Source organism: Micrasema longulum, unplaced genomic scaffold (assembly GCF_059751315.1).
Source record: "Micrasema longulum isolate JH-2025_06_02 unplaced genomic scaffold, ASM5975131v1 h1tg002826l, whole genome shotgun sequence".
NCBI lineage: Eukaryota > Metazoa > Arthropoda > Insecta > Trichoptera > Brachycentridae > Micrasema > Micrasema longulum.
Window position 1 is genome coordinate 115,843 of NW_028279950.1, and position 22,903 is coordinate 138,745.

At 35.9% G+C, this 22,903-nt stretch overlaps 2 protein-coding genes and 1 long non-coding RNA gene across 5 annotated transcripts in view; 1 reads left to right on the forward strand and 2 right to left on the reverse strand.

Annotated features, from left to right (window-relative positions):
• Window positions 1–8,804, reverse strand: part of LOC148271519 (uncharacterized) — a 17,446-nt gene extending 8,642 nt beyond the window's left edge. Inside the window, exon 1 of the long non-coding RNA XR_015825077.1 lies at window positions 8,670–8,804. This is a non-coding gene — a long non-coding RNA (uncharacterized LOC148271519). The remainder of the gene's footprint in view (window positions 1–8,669) is intronic.
• Window positions 1–22,903, reverse strand: part of LOC148271517 (GATOR1 complex protein NPRL2-like) — a 174,142-nt gene that overhangs the window by 100,971 nt on the left and 50,268 nt on the right. The gene's annotated exons all lie outside the window — the stretch shown is intronic.
• Window positions 8,286–22,903, forward strand: part of Cdk12 (Cyclin-dependent kinase 12) — a 28,234-nt gene continuing 13,616 nt past the window's right edge. For 2 of the 3 annotated variants that reach the window (XM_088241292.1, XM_088241291.1), the window contains exons 1-10: window positions 8,809–8,943; window positions 9,066–9,705; window positions 11,601–11,743; window positions 12,219–12,336; window positions 12,949–13,128; window positions 14,413–14,542; window positions 15,824–16,111; window positions 18,889–19,096; window positions 21,212–21,408; window positions 22,341–22,568. In XM_088241292.1, coding sequence (XP_088097418.1) covers window positions 8,931–8,943; window positions 9,066–9,705; window positions 11,601–11,743; window positions 12,219–12,336; window positions 12,949–13,128; window positions 14,413–14,542; window positions 15,824–16,111; window positions 18,889–19,096; window positions 21,212–21,408; window positions 22,341–22,568 — 2,145 coding nt within the window. In that variant the 5' untranslated portion in view covers window positions 8,809–8,930. Of the gene's footprint in view, window positions 8,575–8,808; window positions 8,944–9,065; window positions 9,706–11,600; window positions 11,744–12,218; window positions 12,337–12,948; window positions 13,129–14,412; window positions 14,543–15,823; window positions 16,112–18,888; window positions 19,097–21,211; window positions 21,409–22,340; window positions 22,569–22,903 lie in introns of those variants that run through there. The other variant, XM_088241293.1, reaches the window with a different exon arrangement.

Below are 22,903 nucleotides of genomic sequence, written 5' to 3' on the forward strand. Positions count from 1 at the left end.
AACTTTTAAAAAAAAGTTCAACATTACAGCAATAATAACAAACTCTAATACCCGTATGCAGAGACAAACCTTAAGGCGAGGAAAGTACATTCTATTGTCTTCACCTTCGGGTTATTCTCTGCATTTGAAATTAGAATGTACTTTCCTCACCTTAAGTTTTGTCTCTGCATACGGGTATTAAACTTCCTTATTAAATTTTAGTTTGCGAGTCAAACCTGCAATGTTATTGAAAGTAAATAAACAATTGCTTTACTTTTTTTATTTTACTAGATAACATTTTTTATTGGAGTTTTTTTTATATATTTCAATGTTCCTGGAAGGGTAAGTCTAGACATCTTACCTCCCATGTAATAAAAATGCTCTAGATACGCTGCAATTGCTTGCAATGCCAATGCAGTGCCTTACGCACCATTGGGTGCTGATGTGGACACGGTTATGATGATGTTTATGTAATTTCGAGTTGTTGATTATAAAAAAGATACAGACTCTGGGATTACAATAAAAATCAAAACGTTCGTCATTACCATTACCTTGCACTGCATCGGTAAACAAAATACAACTAATCTGTTCAAGAAGGTAAAGAGATCAGTCTTACACTTCAGTCCAGGGCCTGTATTACAATGGGAAGTTCGGTTATCTTCAATTTTATCTACAAAGTAAAATTGAGTTTTCTGTATGAACAGAGTATGCATGCATTTTTTTTTTGTAAACATGATCAATTACAGGTTACCATTCGTCCCCTTAGTAACACAAAAACGTATCTCGATTTTGTCCAATTTGAGAAAACAGATAAAAACCGCGCGACACGATTCAAAATGAGAATACAATTAATACCTTTCAAAGATATTACTTTTAAAGCTTGAAATAAAGAGTCATCGTGTTTTTGTGACTAAATAGAACCTGTTATTTTGAGAAAAGTTGTACAACTCAAAATTTTGTACAAACAATTGATTTTACTTTATAGACAGTCGAAGATAACTCTGTAAACATTCTGTTGTACTCCCTAATGCAATGAAAGATTGTGGAGTAAAACCACCTTTTAAACCAATATTTTGTGTCGCCCTTGCCAGAAATCGAATCTGGGACCTTGAGTATGGTAAGCAAATGCGCTAGCCGCTATACTACAAAGTGGACTAATCTCCACTCAATTTCCTTTTTCACATTTTTTTCATTCAGGATTCTGGTTCTATTTCACACACAAAACTGTATACTTTATTCCCCTGGACAGGGATTTTATTTTGTTTTTACCTGTTTTAATATATTTCAATATTGTCTAGTCTGTGTAACGCAATTTTTTTTATATATCCTTGTTAAACTAACTTGTGTTAAAACACTATATTATACATTTCAATTATTTGTACAGTACTCTCTCGGTAATCCGCCACCCTAAAAAGCATGCCAGTGTCCGATTAATAAAAATGGCGTATTATTTATTATATATACGGCCTAAGCCGATTACAACAGTTAAATGAAGAAACATATGTACAAGAAACTGAACAAAAACAACACCAATCACGTAGCAAAGACAAACAAGGGCAATGAACTAATGGTATACAATATATTCATAAACACCATGACAATCCATCTTCATCCCACACTGTTTTAGTGGCGAAGAGATCTACGAAAAGCCGGAAGACCTATCCCAAAGAAAGTTGTGTGACGAATTGACTAATCTACACATTCTGGACATTGGGGCATAAAAACGAAAGTTGGTCTTAGAAGATTTGATAAATAGCAGATTAGCTCAATTTTTCGCCGATAACCTATTCAGGCTCTGTGGAACACTGGTGTTCTGCGGAACATAGTTTGGAAAACCCCGTTCTAAAGGAACTCAGTCGAGTCTATTAATATTAGGCAGACTACTGAATTTGACATTCAAATACCGGTGAATTATAGAGCCTTCGTTTTGTGTTTTGAATTACTAAAAATAACAGCAGATTATAGTAGTTTTTAGGTCATCGAACGGTAGATTACCGAAAGAGTATGGTATATATATTTACATTCATCATCAATAGAGTTCACAGTATGAATTATATATTTATGAATGCTTAAGTGAAACCATTTTACTCTAAAATTACTATAAAATATTTTTTTTAATATTGCGGAAATGTGTACCCTGCGTTTTTTTTTTTATATAATGAGCAAATATTCCAAATATGTCGTGTTTCCATTAAAATCAAAATTCAGTTTAACATTTCGTTACATTGAGCTTTATACGTAAATCGATTATATTGCAAAATATTTTAATTTTAACGATGCTCTTAAACATACCAAGATTTTTTATGCAGAATAAATCAACATTTATAATGTTGATTTTAACTTTTTTCAGAATGATCAAAAACATTTGTATGTTTCACTGAGAATTTTCTTTACTTTTTCAAATAAAAATGTTTTATCTATGCTTTTACCTCTTATTATAAAATAAGGTTTATCAAACAAAATTATGTATTTAAGCCTCAAGTATTGAGAGTTTTACAGTGGGATTCCACCTGAGGATTGTAATAAAATTATAAATTCAATTTTTTTGTAATAATATTATAAGTTTGAGTTATTTTTTAAAAATAATATTGTTTCCTGTAGAAAAAACCAAAAAACCTACCGATTATTGTATAATTTCCATACTATAATTAATGCCTTTTTAACATCTTAATTTTATAATTATATTATGTTCCTTCTGTATTATTGTTTGTATGTATAATGAAATCCTAGGTACAGTCGTCTGCCGAAAAAGAGTTAAAATCGATTGAGGGTGCTGGTATTCTTATGGTGACACAATTTAAAAACAGCACTACTGAAATAGAACATTGTGATCTTGTCATGACCAACCACGAAATAAAGCACTCACATTTCAGTGTTTCCAGCATAAAAATCAGATTTAGTGCTGATTTTTACCAGTTTTTACTCTTTTTGACAGACTGTTCTTTGTTTTTCCACACGAAAAATTGATACTAGTCACCATATTTGTTACCTACATTTTGTATTTATATATGTTTTATATAATAAATGTGTCACTGATGGGATTTTTGTGTTTTATTATTATCTTATTTTACAGCAGTAGAACAACAATTTTCATTACTCGTTAAGTATTGCTAATTGAAGAAGCACTTTAAAAAATACTAATCTAGTTGCTAATAGCACAACGGATAGCATTTAATAAACCTGGAACCAAAAAAGCTTATCAATCATAACTTTTACAGGAACAAAAAAAGACCAATCATAATACATTATTGGGAGAAAACCTTTCCAAAATATTTCCTAAGCTAACACCTATCATCACATCCTAAGTGTGCGAGTGTGACGCTCTCGCTCTGTCACAAAGCTGCAAGAAGCCACTAATTGGACCTGAGGACAGATGAATGCTTGCCTCCAACTTAATAGCCCGGTTCTTCAAAAACCCAGATTTTTGTAGGCAATCGATTAATGTGGATGTGACGTAAATAATTTAGTGAGATGAGAGTTAATTTATGTTTTTACCTATTATTTTTGTAATCATCTAAAATATTTGAAATATAAATGCCATGTCGTGTTTGTACATAATTTAACTTGCCCGATGGGTAGTGTAATTCTAATTAAATTAAACTAATTAAGTATCTTTTTTGGGTGATCCCCTGTAAGTTGGATTCGTTCCGACTTCAGCTACCATTGCAGGAGCCATCTTCAGGGTAAACTGTGAGTTTTGTTTTGACACCTAAATAACATAAACAAAGACGACTGGCTAAAAATTAAACTAAACATGGTTGCCGGCACTGCACACTACAAAAATTACATGGGATGTGCCAAATGCGATTTACTAATACATAAACACATATTATTTCTACAAGTTGTGCGTTTACACAGGTTACCCTGGATCGGCTCCTGCAATGGTAGCTGATATGTATGGTAGCCGATATCGGAACGAATCCAACTTACACAGGATCATCCAAAAACGATGGATATTAAGTTTATTATTAATTCGTTTTTGTCCAATGTTTTAGGTTGCTATTTTTGCTTGATGTGAACATAATTGATTACTGTGTTATTATAATTTACAGGTCATTCTAAAAAGTCAAGAAAAAATCATGAAAATTGTAAAATTGATAAATAATGTAAATATAAAATCTGATTAATTAAAAGAGCACCAAGGTGTGAAAATAAATAAAAAGGCAACAGCACTCGTCCATCACTTAATGCCTGATTCTTTAAAATCCTGGGCCTAGAGTGTGAGTTGTGAATAAAGGGGACATGTTACACAGATTGATTGTACAAAGCATTCGTCGGCCTCGTAGTGTAATGGTCAGCGCGTTTGCCTACCGTGCAAGGGATCTCGGGTTCGATTCCCAACATGACTGATACGAAATATTTATTTTAAAAGGGTGTTTTCACACTAGAATATTTCATATTCCCAGGACTGGCACCTGAAGCGTAAGACTGATCATCTTATTTTCATGAAACAAAAATGATCAAGATACGCTGCGATTGGTGCACCAATGCGCAGTGCCCTATGCACCATTAGGTGTGGAAAGGGAATGATGACAAAGCATTGACCCCTTTACTTGACCATTAATGTAGGCACCTCACATAAGTTTTCATTTTGCATTTTTTTGGGGTTGCTTTTATTCGTAGATGTAAAAAAGAGAAATCTATTTCCTGGTTGGTAAACAATGATCTAATGAATTTTAGTCAAACCTGTTTTTCGTAAACAAAAACATCGTATAATTTTCTTTATCCGTTTTCTGCTTTGGTAATTAATAGTCCATATTGCACCTTTGCTTCGATCGATGTTTATTTCATATCAATAATTTAACTTGTAATACGGCAACATTATCGAGTCTTTCGAAATAAAAAACTTTGTTCCAAAAATTAAAAAAATTCAAATGCATGAAGCCTGTGTAAAAACTAAAATATGTTATATGCAACTAGGTACTATGGGGAACAGGAAATAAAAATGACATAAACAGGCTACAAAGACAGCAAAATAAAATATTAAAGTTAATATATTATGACCTCCTTTATTGAACAGCAACAAGAACTTTTTAAAGTAACTAAACAATTAAATATAACCTAACTCTTTCAACTAGAATTCTTAAAATATGTTCATAAATTAGCCACTGATGTAATCGTAGAACTAAAACTTGAAAAAAATTATAATAAACATGAACACAATACGAGAATATTAGAACAATATATATACAACATTCTAAAACGAGACGAGCACAGTTGAGACTAATAAACCGGGTACTGAAATTATACAATAAACTGCCAGATAAAAATTAAGAAAGGATTCAGACAACCTTTACAAAAGATGTTTAAAATATTATCATTAACAATAGAATATTAATTTATGTCTATAAAAAATAAAAATCCTTTTTTTTTAAATACCGCGATTAAAAAGATCGATTTTGATTGGTTGATATAATAACTATAGACAATTTCGCAGTAAATAATTTTATAAATTGATTATAATATCGTGTAAGTGAGAAATTAAAGTTTATTTAAATTTAGCAGCCGAATTTTATATGAATTTTTACTTTACGTTCAAAACACTAAAAAAATATACTCTTGTATGTAGTAAATTTTATCATTGCCATCACAGACTACAGATATATTGTCATCTGTCATTCAACTCGGATGCACCACGGATGCACATACAGATTATAAAAGCGGAAATGAACAGCTGAGATACGAGACCAAACCAAATCGACATTTTAATGTTTTTTTTTTAATATTACAAAAAATACCTTTCAAGGAATTTTGTTAAAGCTGCTTTATTTTGAAAATAGTATCATGCTACGGTGTTTTTTTTATTTTTACTTATCCTGTTTTCAAAACAAGTGCTTGATAGAATTACCAAGTAAATCACAATTTAAATATTCTCGTATTGTGATTATTCCCAATCAATGTATGTAAGCAATATATGTAAGCATTGTATATTGACAGGCGCCGTGGCGCAGTTGGTTAGACGGCTATCTGTGAAACTGGCGTCGCGGGTTCGATTACCGCCAGTTGCAAGAAAAAAATCCAAGAAAGATTTTTTTCTTTTTTATTGGTCTGGGTGTTGTGGTGTATTTTTCATGACCTCCTTCCATATTCCCTCTATTCCACCTGCTGACACGCCTCAAAATAGAGGTTTAGTGGGTTATTCCTTTAAAAAAAAAACTTTTCAAAGCGATTGTTAGTTCCAAAATTAGTTTTACGTAATACGAATAGAGTAGGATAGATTTTTTTAAGAAACCTAGTAAATAAATTCATTGAACATATTGTAGTAGGTTACGTTGTTTCGCTAACAAATGTTTTTTTATGCAGTTGTATTATGGACCAAGGGAGTCTCATAAATTTTGTGAAATTTGACCGGGATCCTGAACACGTGTTATCGGCGACAAGATCGGAGCTGAAATGAACTAGAGGCGGGATGCAACCGGAGATATAGTCGGCTCTTTTTGGCACATGCAATTTACGTAAACGATCGATACCGTGGACAAAGGCGACGCTAGTTTTTACTATTTACGTAAACATAAGATGACTTCTCATTGGCTAAGAATGCACCAATTACAGACAGCGCTTTACAAAAGGATGTAATCGTTGCGTTGAAGCTGAATATGTGTGTTCTTACAGTTAGTAAATTTGAAATAATCGCGAAAATAATACGGAAATACTTTGGCCCGGTAAATGATAAGATGACATTGTCTTTCCTGAATAGGAATAATGTATTGTAATTTTATTTTAATGTAACATTCATATGTTTTAGATAAATAAACTTGGGTAGTAGCATTGACTTGTAGGATTTATTTCAACTTTTTATTATGTAAATCATTATACAAAATTGTAGGATATGTAAGTCTATGATAATATAAGCAATAATTAGCCTGCTGTATTGTGTAATTATATCTTAAATTAGGAATATGTGTAAAGAATAAAAATAAACCATAAAAAAGGGAGTGTCCTAGAAAATTGGCGCGCCCAAATGTAGTAAAAAGGGGAATGGCTCCAGGGATCGAGGGTAATTATTTAAACTTAGGTTTCTGAGAGAGACGGACAGTTCCGAACAAGAAACCGCAAGAAAGAGACGAACGGAGATCGCCCAAAGAAGAAATTCGAGATACCATCTGGAGATTCTAACAGTGATTCACCGCTTTATTTTTAACAAACTGTTCTTTATTATAATAAAGTGCTTGAGTTAAAAAAGTTCATCAGTTGTTTGACTTGAGAAAGAAAGGCGACCCCCTCACCTGAAAGTTCTGTCTGTGCTGGTTTTCACGTACCGCTGTTGGTTTGAGCACAAACAGCGATCAAAAAGAATTATTTAAACATATATACACTGTCTGTAAAAATGTTTATATCATTTATGCAACAAAAATATTATACGTAATAAATATCAATTGAGAAGCAAACATTCAAAAAGTTATTAGTCATTTAAACATAGAGCTTGAAAACTGAAGAGGATTTTTTTTTTGACTGCACTATTTGATTAAATTTATGAACTTAAGAATACACTTTATATGCGAAAAAACGCAATTCAAATGAACAGCCTGTTTTTTTTTCACAGACTTGGATATATACTTGCTGTCTTAGTTTTTGTATGTTCAATAGACCATTTTGCAAACTTAACAAGACATATTTCTTTTCGTTTTTAAAGTCAAATAAGTAAAATCCGTAAGTATGGAGATTGGCACTCAAAAATGCTGAAAATACTATTTAATAACGAAAAAAAAATATTTAGCTACATGAACGCGTAATAAGATAATAAACATATATTGGCATTCACAACTCAATTTTGCTAAAAATGGTCTATTAAACATACAAGGACAGCGTACTATAAAATTTGATGCAAACCTTTTTTCTAATTTTAATAAATATCTTTTTGAAAGTTAGCTCCTTAGATGCCAGTTATTTATTTTTTTTTTTATCCAACTATCAAAAACAAGATAATAAAAAAAAACTAAATAACTATAAAAACAACATCTACTCAGAGGTACCACTTTTTTTATTACAAACAGAGGTGTTCCCTTTTTCTAAATATTTATTACTTCAAATAAAAAGTTAAATATGATCCTAACAATTATTTTTTTTGCTTGTTTTGGGTACCAGGTGAAGTAATTTCATCGAAAATTATTACCCTGTTTTCTATTTGAAACATATTTTACTGCTAGAAAAAAGTTTCAGACAACAGTGTTTATAAAGATGCATTGTAGATATTATATAAAATAATATTTACATTTAACCACTTGTATAGTTAACTGTAACGAATAGCGATTGTCGTAAGAGCGATTGAAAAGTCACATCTCTATACTAAATCATAGAGAAAAATTGCTGTCTATGAAAATGAAAAAGCAAATGGCTGACACAAATGATTATTCTAGACCAGAGGATCAAATTTAATCCGAATATATCAAATAAAATATGACACATCCATGCTACTTAATAAGACTAATGCTTCCTTTTGCTCTGGAAAATCCTATCACATAAGAATTTGGGCTTTAGAGGCCGTAACAAATGAGATAGCCCGTCTAAATATAGGGCACCCGTTAAATTGGTCTTGGCAAATTATTTGATTCGATAGGCGCCACGATTCACGATTAATATACGGGATATCATCAGGTGAGTGATCTTTGTTTATTGTTTATTCATTACAAGGCACAAATGCTTATCAAATTACATATTTCCCCGCTGCTTAGCAATTTAATGTTTCTTACCTGGTCATCCCGCATATTACTTCCCCTCATATTTTTTTGCAAACTTTTTATATTTACTAACTTTATTTTAACTGCATGTCTTTATTTTTGTTCCTTTCAATTACAGTTCGCTTTTACGCTTGTCATCAAGGCGAAGTGACGAAGTTAGTGGTTTGGGCGTATAATGGATGTTCTTTTCCTTATCATAAATGAGAAGTGGTCTAAAGTTCTCGCAATATTCGACGAGAAACATTTTCTGTCAAACTTACGCTATCCTTTCACATGCCCAAGAGTCGTGAGCAACAATGTTTATGCTTAATGTCATTTATTATTTTTGTTTATATTTTACTTTATTCGATAATTACTATTGTCTAGACTCTATCGGCTAGATTTAACGCGGTGCTCGGTGTGTTACAGGAAGCTCGGGCGATGTCGAGAGCGCAAGCGGCGACAGGCTCGGCCTGCTAGAAGTGGTGTCCCTGGCCATCGCCGCCATGGAGCGGAAGGAACGCAAGCACGCGCGCCACCACAAGCGCTCGCGCAAGAAGCACCGCGCGCGGCCTGACGCGGGTACTGTGGACCTTCGTACTAGCGCGGGCGGCGCGGGGGGGCGGCTGGTGGAGTACTCGGACGTGAGCAGCGAGGATCTGTCGGCCTCCGAGGCCGGGGAGATCCACAGCGAGGGCGACTCCGGCCGCCCCGCCGCGCCGCGCCCCCCGGGAGGCGCGCCGGCCCCGCTCACTCCTCGCTCTCCCTCCGCAGACCGCCACCGCCGCAAGCGCCGCAAAGAAAAGAAGAAGAAGAAGCGCAAGACGCGGCGGCGCTCGGCCAGCCTGGACAGCGTGTCGCCGCCCTACGAGGGCGTGGCGCTCAGCGACTGGGAGAAGGCGCCGTCGCCCGCGGCGCGCAACGGCTCGTGCTCCCCCGTGTCCCCCAGCACGCCGCCCCCGCGCGCCGCGCCGCCCGCGCCCCCGCGCCGCCTCACCAACGCCAGCGACATCAGCCGCACCACCTACTCGCCCCCGCACACTCCGCCCCTGCACTCCCCTCCTCCCAGGTAATTATAGAGACGTTTTCGCTATCAATCAAATAGAAGTTGTTTTTGTTGGTCAAAACACTTTTGAATACATTTTGAATCGGGTTGTGGTCACGTGGCTAGCTTTGCAGACTCGCGGATCAAAGGTCCGAGGGAACCCCACTCTACCCCAATTTGATTCCAATTTTCTAATAGTGAGTTGTTTACAACACGTTGAAAATGGCCCCAAAATTGAAATATTTAATATAAAAATTTATAGGTAAATCGTAAGGACGCAAATATTTCTAAAGAAAAATACGATAGACTCTATTGCTAGTCACCACTCTCGCCTCCTTTCACATCAATCCTACAACATTTAGTTCCTCCAAATTATGGCTGGTTTTCCTCTTACTCGTGTGAAATATATATTGCTCTGTAACGTGGTTTAGCAATGATCATGTCGCGGGGTAGTTACTACAACTAGGTAGCTTCAAAATCAGGTTTTGTGAGTTACTCACTAGAAACATATTATTTTATCCTCCATGAATGCTACAAATAGACAAGTCGTGCATTAAAAGTATCATAGTATGATTTTAATGAATCATGATTTGCCCATTTGTAGCATTCACGGAGGAAGATACAAATATGTATTTTTAGAGGGTAACTCGAAAATGCTGATTTTAAAGTTACCTTCGTAGTAATTACCCCGCGATGTATGAAATTTGAAAAATAAATTCCCAGCAAAATTGACTTGAAATAACACCCATTTATAAAGATTTTTTAATTCCAATATTTCTCATTACCCTGAACCGGCTATGGACTGTTTTGCCTTCATACAAAGATCGAGGCACGTTGCAACTGGTGTGTTAATGTGGTGTAGTTAGTAATATGAACAATTATAGATTTTTGTCCGTATTTGTGTGGATAAATTGTCCATCTTCAGTTTTCATGCTTTCATTAACAAATTTGATATAAAACTGGATACACTCCTATCTCGAGTTTAATAGTGAATTTTTTTATCTATCTGATTATTATCTTTATTTTCCAAGAACAAGATTTGAGTTGGGTTTAAATGTAATATAAATTAAATGTCCTTCTTTATTTGAACTATTTAATTTGTTTATCTTAATCAATTGCATCAACTTTTAAAATGAGCAATGCAATGGGGTCCCAGAGATTGACGGTAAATATACATCCACAATCAACACAAGCCATAATAGTTTTATCAATTGAATGTACATAATAGTCATGTTAAATGGAATGAAGTCAAACTATAATATAAAATTCTCCATTCCTTAAGGCTAATAAAATGTTTATATATACATTATATTGTTGCCTAGGGTGTTTGTAAAGTTATGTATTGGGTATTAGGAATAGAACATTTTTAAAGCTCTCATAAACTAAAATCTTCACTATGGGAGCATACAACAGTGTTCTGAGAGTTGAAAACTTAATGCTGTAAAAATACTTTCATAGTAATAAATACCCGATTGCAACGTTTCCAACCCTGCCAATTTTTCAATATTTTTATAGATTTTTAATTTTTATAATCAACCAATTTTATGTCTAAATCCACCAATTTTTCATGTTTTTACTGAAAAAATCATGTTGCAACCTTGTTAAACAACTTACTGAAGAAAAATCCCCGGGCTGGTATTCTGAACAATAATAGATTTTTAGCATGTAAATTACGTGATAGTAATGCATTCTCTAACCCTCCGAGAGCATTAAGAATCACACTGCTGGAGAATCTGATAAAAAGGTCCCCAAAAAAGAAATGAAAAAATCGTTGCAGGGCCTAAAAGAAATGTTTCAAAAGTGGATGGAAAATAGTTTTAAAAGTCCCTATCTATTCTGCTGAATTATTTTTCCGAAATTTCCTTGATACATATTGGCAATGCGCCATCAATTGAATTCTGATTAAAATAATTTTTCAGGAGACGATTGAGTCCGTCGTCTCCGCACACCCCTCAGCAGCCACCGCACGCGAGGTCACTCGAGTCCGACCCGGACGTGGTCTACACTGGCTCCTCGGGGCCCCAGGAATACTACAGGAGCCCCTCCCCCATTGCCATACATGGTAACTACTTAACTGACTAAAAACACTGTTGTATAGATATTGGAAAAGATTTATACTCTGATATTGTGTAAGTTTTGACAATCGACAAATGTCGTCATCAAGTATCGTTTGAAAAAAGTTTAAACATTGATTCAACAAATTGATTTTTATGTAAGGAAACCTATCCTAGCATGGAACGTATACAGTGTAATTGTTTTTTTTTTCAGAAATTAAATCTGTAACAAATGTCTATTATCGTTTGTCAATTATCATTTGTTACGAACATTGTGGTCCCGGATTTTATTTTCAGTAATTTGTGTATGTTTCACATGAAATGTTGATGTAAAAGGTGGTTTTACACTGCAATATTTCAGCGTAAGACTGATCACGCTGGAACCTGTGTACCGAATGATCAAGATATGCCGAATTCGGTATACCAATAAAGCGCCTCATGAGGGTATCATGACGATTTTAATGCAGAGTGTATTGTGTTTAGATTCCCCTCCGCAGCCGTACAGCCCGGTGAGGAGGAGACGTAGCGATCACCACGGGCCGGAGCGGGAACATCGGCGCCACCGTTCGCAGAGGGACAAGCTCAGACACTCTAATCGCAGGTAACCCATTCTGATGTTATTATCATAAGATTAATTAGTTAGGGTAGTATTACCGAACCCCGCTCTACCTCGAATTGATTCCCATTTTCTAACACTGTTATTTACAACAAAAAAAAAATGACCCTAAAATTGAAATATTTGTTTAAATCATAAGATTGCAAATATACAGGCTGTTCATTAAACCCTGTCACGTCCGAAAAATTAAATTATTTTTTAGAACGAATAAAATTTAAAAAAATAAAATATAAAAAAAAGCAAATGGTTGCTTACTTCTGCAGGGGAGAAACCAGGAGGGGGGAGTCTGATACTGTGCCGCGCTCCCCTCACTTCTCCCCTGCAGAAGTCAGCAACCATTTGTTTTTTTGAAAATGCTAATATGTCTTCTTGCCCATACTGATCATTGTGGTTTCGGATGTGACAGGGTTTAAAGAACACCCTGTATACACAGATCTTTTTATACAGTTTCAAAAAATAAATAACGAACATCAATTTAAAGATGCTTAGTAGTAATAAAATAACACTATTCATTTTTATAATTCCCTACATCGTTTTTTTGCTATCAGTAAACCAAATTTATCAGCCTGACAAAATGAGTCAAATTAATATTTCCAGGAGCGAGCATATCAAGTTGGCAGAGAGCGAAGCCGCCTTCCGGTCAGCGAGCCGCAGTGGCACCAAGCGACGGCGTTCGGCCGCCAAGCGTCCGCACTCCCGCCACCACCGCCACCCCTCACCGCACAGCCCCCCGCGCCATCGCACCCGTTACCTCTCCCCCTCCCCGCCCAGAAACAGGTCAGTGACCCTAGATATGATACTTTCTAGGACTTCAATTCTTTTCAACCGCTTTTAAAACAACTTGGTCAATTTCTTAAGGCCCAAGACACAAACTAGGTATTTTATGCACTTACACAGTCCCACATCTCGCCTTATATTTAAAAAAAAAAATAAGTTTATCGACGTGCATTCAGCTCAAAATATTTCTCCGAACTGACAAACAAATTAATGTTTTGTTAGAATTATTTCAGGATGCCTGTGTGTCAAAACTCCAAAATAAAGTTGAATGGTGATAGGTGGCTCTAGCGTTCTGAAAAGTTTCTCAAGTTTAATTGAATTACAGAGCAAATTTTTTCACTTATTTTATCTGGAATTATGGAAGGATTTTTTTATTAAAATGCCTGTAATAGTCGCACGGAGCATGACAGAAAAAGTAATTTTTATTTAGGTTTACATTTGAATCTGTTTTTTATATTTATCCTACATAACTACACTGGCTACGTTTTCCACAAAGGGTCGAATACAAACTCTGTTGGCTTATGTATAAGTCACTGCACAACTCTGCTCCGGAATATCTAAGGGAACTATGCATTCCAGATGAACTAGCTGACAGGCGTCTCACGCTTAGATCAGCTACGTCTACGGCGAGAGGAAAAGTTATTATACCTCTACGCAAACAGCGCACTAAATTTAGTGAACGCGCATTTGCGGTCGCAGGCCCTATGGCATGGAATGCTCTCCCAGCAGAGGTGCGAGGCTGTGAAAGTGAAGTGATGTTTCGGAAAAAACTTAAAACCCACTTGTTCTCTAAATCATTTGAATAAATCCGTAGCATGTGACAACAAAATAAATTGTTTTAATTAAATTACAAATTTAAAAGCTTCAATTAAATTAATTTAACAATAGAATCACTATGTAAAGCGCCCTTGAGGTATTTTATTATGAAAATGGCGCTATATAAGTTATCCATAATAATAATAATAATAATAAGTCTTAATAGTTTTACTTAACACCTGTCTTAACCTATGATCGATTAAAAAAAAAAAGTTACTCATTTTTTGTAAAAAAATCATTAATTGACTAGCAAAATTTTACTGTCAATATTGTCGGATCCATGGGAAGGTTTTTTTCTAAAAATGATTTTATGAAGAACATTTAGATATGGATGTTCGTTGCAAATTCCTGAATCTATTTCTCTAATAGTAACAGGGATATGGCATTTCTCAATTACAATTCTACATAAGTGGATTGAATCTGATGATATGGAATGAATGAAATTTGAAATTTTCGGTTTTATTTCAGCATCTCGAGGAGTATCCGCAACTCCGTGAGCCCGTCCCTCGTGATACAGCGCAAGATAGACCTGCGGGAGAAAATCAGCGACACCAGTCTGTTTGCCGAACTAGTCAAGGACAAACACAAGCGCGAGAAGGTAATACACGCCAACCTTAGTATTGCGCTGCGCTTACATAACCACCTGTGTGTATTATTAGACCTGTCCTAACTTGTGGCACACGCTTATGCGGTTTGTTTTGTGTTGTGGTTACTTACCCATTTGTTATGTTTGTAAACCTGTTTATTCCTCTATTAATGACATGTTTTTTTTCCAGGTCATAGTTATTTCATCTAGAGAGCTTGGTTATTATTTAATATGTGTATCGTAAAACTTTTCACTGTTGAGAATTTTTTATTTCTTAAAATATTTTTTAACCTGTATCAAAATAGATAAATTTCCACTAAATACACGGTGTTTCAGAGCCGGACCGCGAATCTTCAGAGTAACATTCCTCATGGTGGTAAACTTTAAAAAAATCCTAATACTTTTTTCTCGAAAATGTTAATGAAAAAAATGAGTTATTATAATTTTTCAAATGAGTGATATTGTGTGATGGTTTTTTTTTGAAAATGGAGGCAATCCTTAAAGTCTCGAACTAGCATCCTTTACACAAACCCTTAGCCAGCTGCTTCCCTAGTCCGTGTCCGATGCGTATCGCTTCGTTGCTCAAATACGTTTTTGATCTCAATTTCTTTTTTTAATTTTAATAAGAAAACAGATTTTCCAAAAAAAACATTAGGATACTTTTAAAAGGTACACCTCAAAAAATGTTCCTCTGAAGTTTTGCGGTATGGCCCTTAAAAACCTTGTATATAGCAGTAGTAAGTAGCCTTGTCGTAGTAAAAAACTCAAGTCTCACCGTCGGTATTTTAATAAAGATTAAGTTACTTTAGTTGGCGGCCTCCGTGGTGTAGTGGTTAAGACACTTGACTCACACATGGAAGGTGCTAGGTCCAATTCCCGGTGAGAACACAAAAATTAAATGTGATTTTTCTCAACCCTGGGTTAACTAACTGTGTTGTAATTTACCACTGTAATTGGGCCTCGAGGCAAAAAAAAAATTACAAAATTCATCTGATTTTGGTTAAATTTTCAAATAGTCATGAATAATCATGCTAGATAATGAGAATCATGTTTTGTTAGAGCTCTTTGATCAGTGAGGCTGAAATACTACTGCGAGACCGCATTCCAATTGTATTGTAATAATTACGATTAAAGTGATTGAAAAAGCAGCGAGTTATCAACGAATAAAAAAAATATTTTAGAAGGGAATGCGGACATTTTCTGGACCTGTGACCTATTATTGGCTGGCGCCTAATTTATCTTCGCCTCAAAAAAATTGCAAAAGCTTTTTCAACTGCTTTTTTCTCACGGCAGAAACTGAAAGAAATCATGGAGCAGAAGGTAGAAGAAGAACAGCAGACCCCCGTGGACAACTCGGAGAGCAATTCGGCCCTCAGCGGGGGCACTCCTCGGGGGGTGGAAGACGGGGGCGTGCAGCTGCTGGACATCCCCATGCCGGGCCCTCTGCAGCCTCCGCCCTCCTTTCCCATGGACCAGTCGGACTCCTTCATCCGCAACACCAACGGTGCCGGAGACGGGGGCATCACCGTCACCCCGAGCCAGCAAACCTCCAAAGGGACGCCCATTCCCCCCATCGTCAAGGTATAGTGTCGTGTCGCTTGTGACCCTTCGATACCCTAATTCACTGTCACTATTTCATTTCAAATAGGTATTATGAATATTGCTGTAGAAATACCGAGGATAATTTGTGTTGAATGAACAATTAAGTATTTTTTGTATTTTACGAATGGTCTGATCTCTTGCAAAAAGCTTTTACCAGACTAGTACCATTTGATTTAAGCTTACATTTTATCTCTGTCTAATCTTAAGTTATGAAATCACTACAATTAAATTAAATGAATCATTACGAGTCACAATATATTACATAACGTCGGGTTTCTGGAACAAGTTGCTTACTAACATTTATCTAGTTGTGAGATATTGCACTTTTAAAGTTATAAGCTCATCCCAAATCAACAATTCAAATAAAACTGAAGTTGAATATTATAGGATATTCTTATAAAATATGGAATATTTTTATTAACTTTTTAAACAAAGATTATTTTATGCCATTTATGAATACATTTCATTTCTCGAAAATTTGAAGTTACCAACTTGTTTCAGAAACCTGACGAAATTAGTTATATTAATTCTATAAATGTGTGGAAAATGCTATGAAATGGCAGTCGTCCATTTGTAGGATTCCATTAGTAATCTTAACAATAGCCAAAGTTAATTTTAGTAGAAGTTAGTATCCATATACTATTTGTTTGTTGCTAAAGACTGTTTTAATACAAAATAATATACCATTTAGGCATTACTTTAATTTACGATACAGAATTATATTAATAATAATATTAATTTTGGCTGATTTCTATCGTGCCATTTTTGTGAAAAATCACCTCAAGGGCACTTTACAATTTTATACTTAAACTTACATTTGACCTAAGCTAAAGTTACATATTATATTTTCTAATTTAAAATTGAGGGTATGATAAACCAACGAAGTGAGATTTTATTTGAGATCTGAACTGACTGGGACTGTCGATGATTTGCAAGTTTGAAGGCAATCGGTTCCAGGCAGAGGAGCCGATATCCGTACTGTAATCTGTAGCTAACTTCGCGGTCAATAATCATAGAATGGTTTTTCTTCATATGGGCGACTCTATTAGGTTAGACCAAATTTCTTATAATTTATTTTTATTATTATGGATACCTTATATAGTGGATTTTTGTAATATAATACCTCAAGGGTGCTGTACAAAGCGATTGAACAATTTTCATTAAAACAATTTTTTTTGTCATCACATGTTCCAGATTTATTCAAATTATTTAGAATGCTTTATTTGCTAGACACTGACTTAATTCATTGTTTTATGTAATTTATTCTTAAACTATGGTTTAAGAAGTGCTTTATTTTCTCTCAGGTAGAGTAAAGAAAATGTCTATGATTTCCTCTTTTAACTTGCATGTCTGTAGTTTTTCCAATACTCACAATTTGATTTTGATTGTATTAATGTTTGTGAATCTCAATAAGCATGGAAATATGTTAAATGTTTTACTTTTACCGCAAAAATGTAATACACTCGTTTTATCTTGATTTTATTTATCAGGTACATACCATATTTTATTTGTCACTTTGATTGCCCAATATGTAGGCTGGGTATCCCATTCTAAACCACTCTAAGCATTCGGAAATAATGTGGACTGATAAAATAAGCAATTGTAACATAAATAATAAAAATAATTACTAAATCAAATTTTAATTAGAAATTACCTCTCTAGAATATATCAGGGGATTAGAACCATGATGTATCACAAAATTAGTTGAAATGACCTCTTTATGAGTTCTCCTAATTTGTTATGGTCTTCACAATATTGTATGTCCCGGGAAAAACACAATGAGGAAGTTCAGTGTTTTTTTATTTTATTTGTTTAATAGACTATCAAACTTAGCCAATTAAAATGATTTATTTTTTATTTTTTTATTTTTATTTATATCCCTACAGAGATGAGGTAGATTTTTTTTTTCAAATTCAAGATTCAGGATTATGGATATTCGAGCGTTTACAGGGCTTATGACCTGTCATTGGCTGGGTTAAGTGGCCACTTTATGTAGGTACTACAACATTCCCCATTACGCTTATTTTAGCGAATATCCACACCAGGTAACATTTTTGGTTTTTGTATATATGCTACGAATCAAGAACCCATCCACAAGCGAGTTGGAAGCGCCATCTATGGAAAAAAAATTCTACCTCATCTCTGTAGGGATATAAATAAAAATATATACCTACTCCCGTCTTGGGAGAAAATCCAGATTTGTGTGCAGGTACGCGAACCAAAAAATGTTAATTAAAATTATGTATCATATTAACAGCTCTAAGATTTTTGAAATTACACCACGTGTGAAGTCACTCTTCGGTGAGTTCTGCTGACTGGTGAATAGCATCCCGTAAACCAGAAATCTATCACAACACTATCATTGGTGATTCAGAAGAACTAATGATGTCATTCAAAATAGTTCATTTTTATTAAAATCCTTCTTATTATTTTTTCATACATTTTCAAGAAACTTTGCCGTACAATAAAATGGTCTAATTTTGATCACGTGTAAAAAAAATAAATTATATCTAATTTCACGTAGCGCTTAAGTTCCCCATTGGAGTTATTACGTGCCCTATGCACCACTAGGTATGAAAAGCGAAATTATTCTTTTTGCTTTTTGCTCTCCCGCAAAATTGCCAATTTAAACACACTGCATACTCCCGGAGGTGCGTTTTACCAAGGCCTCTGAATTATTGATCTAAAGCGTTCGTTACAAAACCACTAAGAAACAAATGGTTGCATAATACAAATGTTTCTGTGTTGCCTTCCAGGTGGGGGGCAGTGTAGTGGAGGGGGTGTACCGCAGCCGCACGGCGGCGTGTAACCCAGGGGCGACGCCCGGGCGGCCGCGCATCTCCGCACTGCCGCTGCCGCCCCCGGGGGGCAGCCCCGCCGCCGCCGCCAGCCCGTTGAGTTCGCCGCCCACGCCCCCGCCGGCCCCGCGCCGCTCGGGCATCATGACCCTGCCCATGCCCCCAGGTACGGACAAACCTAAACATCATTATCATAACTTCTACAGCCTACTGTCCTTCCTTTCCAGTTTCCCTCTTACAATGTTGGCTTACCTCCGCTGATGCATTCCACCCATCACATTTTAAGCCTTCCCGGTCTTTGTCGTCTTGGATTGTCACTGTCTATTCCAAGTCTGATTATATCGGGCTCTCCATACATGCCTTGTTTTCTTTCACAGGGCCATAGACGACTCTGAGGATCCTTCTCCCAAACACTAATGGTTCGCTCAATATTCTTTGTCATAACCCAGGTTTCAGAGGCAGATGTCAGGATGTGCTTAGTCAGTGTTTTGCGCAGTATTGTCTTAGTGTTTCTTCATCTTCGTATTAGTTTGGACCGTACTTGTTTCTGAAGCATATGTAGCAACAGTTTGCAGTAATGGGGCGGATCGTGAATTCGTGGGGCTCTGTAGCTCAATCACAAATAACTATTGACGTGCTTAAAAACATGCTAAGCATTTGAGCGATCACAATGAACAATAATGAACATGCTTAAGTTATCGCAGTCATAAGTCAACGCGTGTGTAATCTCTAAGTCAACGCTTGTGTCGGTTTGTTTTTTGTTTTCCTCGTAAATAAATACAGTTCATTGGCGAAAAATCAGCGTTTACTATAAAAAATAATACAATATATTGCATTTGCAAAAATCAAATACAAAAAAGTGAAAATTAAATTACAATTACCATGGCGACTGTTTTTCTTGACATTTGGCTTGCCAAATGCCGACTAAATGCAACAAATAGCATGATAAATTATAAATAAATAAATAAATAAAATAGCAGTTTTGGAATATTGTCCATATTTACACTGATGAAATTCAAATATGTGATTGCGCAGCAGGATTATACGTTGCTAAACATAAACATTTTGACATATAATTTTAGGTGTTCATGGATGTTGCATTGTGATCGCGAATACGATAAACAACCATGGTGAGAAATTGTTATCACGTCGCTTATTAGTCGCTCTCGTTGTTCAATATGTTCACAATATCGTCTATTGTTTTCAATGGAGGCTGGGGGCCTTTTGTATCCACGGGGCCTTAGACTGCAGCCCAAAAATCTCCTGAATCAAAAATCTCCTGTGTGTTAGTGCTAGATACGAGTATTAGTATCATTGATAAATATTTGAACATCAAAAAAGTTTCAGCTCTTTTCATTATCATCACAGCCTTGATATATGGAGGCGGTGCACTGCATAAGACTGCGATCTTTCTCCTGGCTGCATATTCGAATATACCCGACTTTAATCCACCCGAAGTGGCTTCGTAAAAAGCAGACGTGTTGGTTAGGTTAGTAGGTTACCTGACGCGTTATTAACCGAAACATACCAAATTCTTTTATAAGACACTAATGTCTTTTATGCCACTAATGGCATAGCCGAGATACTACAATAAAAACGAGAATGTTTACGATGAGTGACGTTAGCATATAAAGCATAGGAATTGATAACAGTGCTAATTAATAACAAGTAACCGAGTGATTCCGAAACATCCCGAACGCAAGACGTAGTCCCAAGTGATACTGAAGCATCATGAATGGATAACCCGTCGGGATATGTATCATATATGGATCCATGAAAAGTTGCTAAGTCAAACCAGGAACCCTCAAAACTTACACGATCAGAGTAACGTGGTTTACATTTACAGATAAAAATTATAAATATATTACTATTGTTTGAGCTGAACCTAAAGAGCTCAAAAGAAGAAGGTGTACTCGGTTTTATTGTTTTATTAATTTATTTTTTTATTTTCTTTTATTCAGGAAACATACAGTACAGTTACAAAGTTTAATATTTTACACAATTAGACTTAATTCTAATGGACCAGTGAAGTTTCCATATTATAAAGCAATTATATGTAAGGTTAATTATGAAAGTATAAAAAAGAGAAGGAAAAAGAAAAACATAAATGAAAGTTGTTTAAAAATTAAAATTTAAGTGAAAAAAACATATTTTAAAGTTTGTAGTTTGTAGTGAGTATTTACAAATGGAAATAATATTAAAAATGAAGAAAATTTCTAAGAGTATATTATATTTTCCTTATCGACAAATCTCAAACTATATGCATTGTTGTCTTCCTCAGTGATACCGGGGTCGGAGGAGCTGAGCGCAGAGGAGGAGTGCTCCACGCCCCCCCGCGAGCTGCCCCTCGCCCCCGCCGCGCCGCCCGCCCCCCCGGCCCCGCGCTTGCGCCGCCCGCGCATCCTGCGGCGTCGGGGCTCGCGCTCCGCCCCCGCCCAGGGCCGGGATTGGGGGGAGAGATGTGTCGATGTATTTGAGGTAACTACAGACTTATCCCTAATGAAAATTTCAAATGCTGTAAGGGACGATGTGTAAATAATCTATAATGTGTAATTGTTCTAGAGCGGTAAGAAAATATAAAAAATAAACGGTATTTCTTGTCTTTTTTTTATGTTAAAGAAAGAAACCAAACTAATATGTCTTCCGTGATACTTGGCAGCGCCTCTGCTGTTTTTTGTTTGCTTTAGCCACATTGAATAAACGCTATTCTTTCTTGTTTTTTTCATTTGGATGAGTAAAAATAAGTCGCGGGGTGTTAACGAAAAGCCGACTGTATAATTTAAAAATTAATATCATTCAATAAGTAGGGTTGGAATATTCGAGTAAAGTAATGGAGCACGGAAATGGACCTACCTTGCAATGAGGATTTCCTTCTATTTTGGGGCACTGGATGACAAAGTTCACTATGAATAAAGATTTACCATAATAACTTTCATGACAACATCATGGTCGATGGAATGTCACAATTTTGTTTATAATGTTCTATTTTTATAAATCTTCTATCTTGATGTTAGGAAAGTACCACGAGGATGGGAAAGAAAGGTAATCAGGCAAGAATAATATTGTCAATTGCTATTTTATACTAAACAGGGGACGCGATCAGGTGAATAATGGGAGGGGTTGTGAAGCACAGCAGTCGTATAATTTTTGGTCGAAAATTCAAAAATTGGGGTTGCATATAAAATTCAAGAAAGATTTTTTTCTCAATTGGTCTGGGTGTTGCGATGTATTTTTCCTAACTTCCTTCCATATCCCCTCTTTCGCACCTGCTGGAAAGCTTCTAAAATAGAAGCTTAGCGGGTTATTCCTTTAAAAAAAAAAAAGGAAAAACACATTAAGAAACTATGACAGTATGATGATGATTTTGGCGTATTTTCTGTTCAAACTAACGGATTTTTTTCAATTTCAAGGTGATAGCGCAGATAGGCGAGGGGACGTACGGGCAGGTGTACAAGGCGCGAGACCGCCGAGCGGGGCAGCTGGTGGCGCTCAAGAAGGTCCGACTGGAGCACGAGAAGGAGGGCTTCCCTATCACGGCCGTGCGCGAAATCAAGATCCTGCGTCAGCTTAACCACACCAACATTGTCAACCTGCGTGAGATCGTCACCGACAAACAGGACGCGCTGGACTTTAGGAAGGTACCTACTAGTGTCTCAATGCTAGCACATGATATTAAAAGAGTTTTTTTTTTTAAAATATTAGCAAAAAATTACCCTTTTTCTTTATGACATCAAAATATTTTTTTGAAATGAAATATTTTGTAATTAAACAATCTGTTAGACAAGAGAACGGACGCAGCAAACTCCGGTGACAATTGTCGTCAAGCGGAGGCGATACGGTTGGCTAGGCCATATACTGCGGATGCCTTCTGAGAGCCTTAGTCACGCTTGCCTACTTTACAAGGCATCAGGTTCTCAACGTCCTGGACGTCCACTGCTGACAGTTCGGCGGCAGTTTATGTCAGAACTTCGTG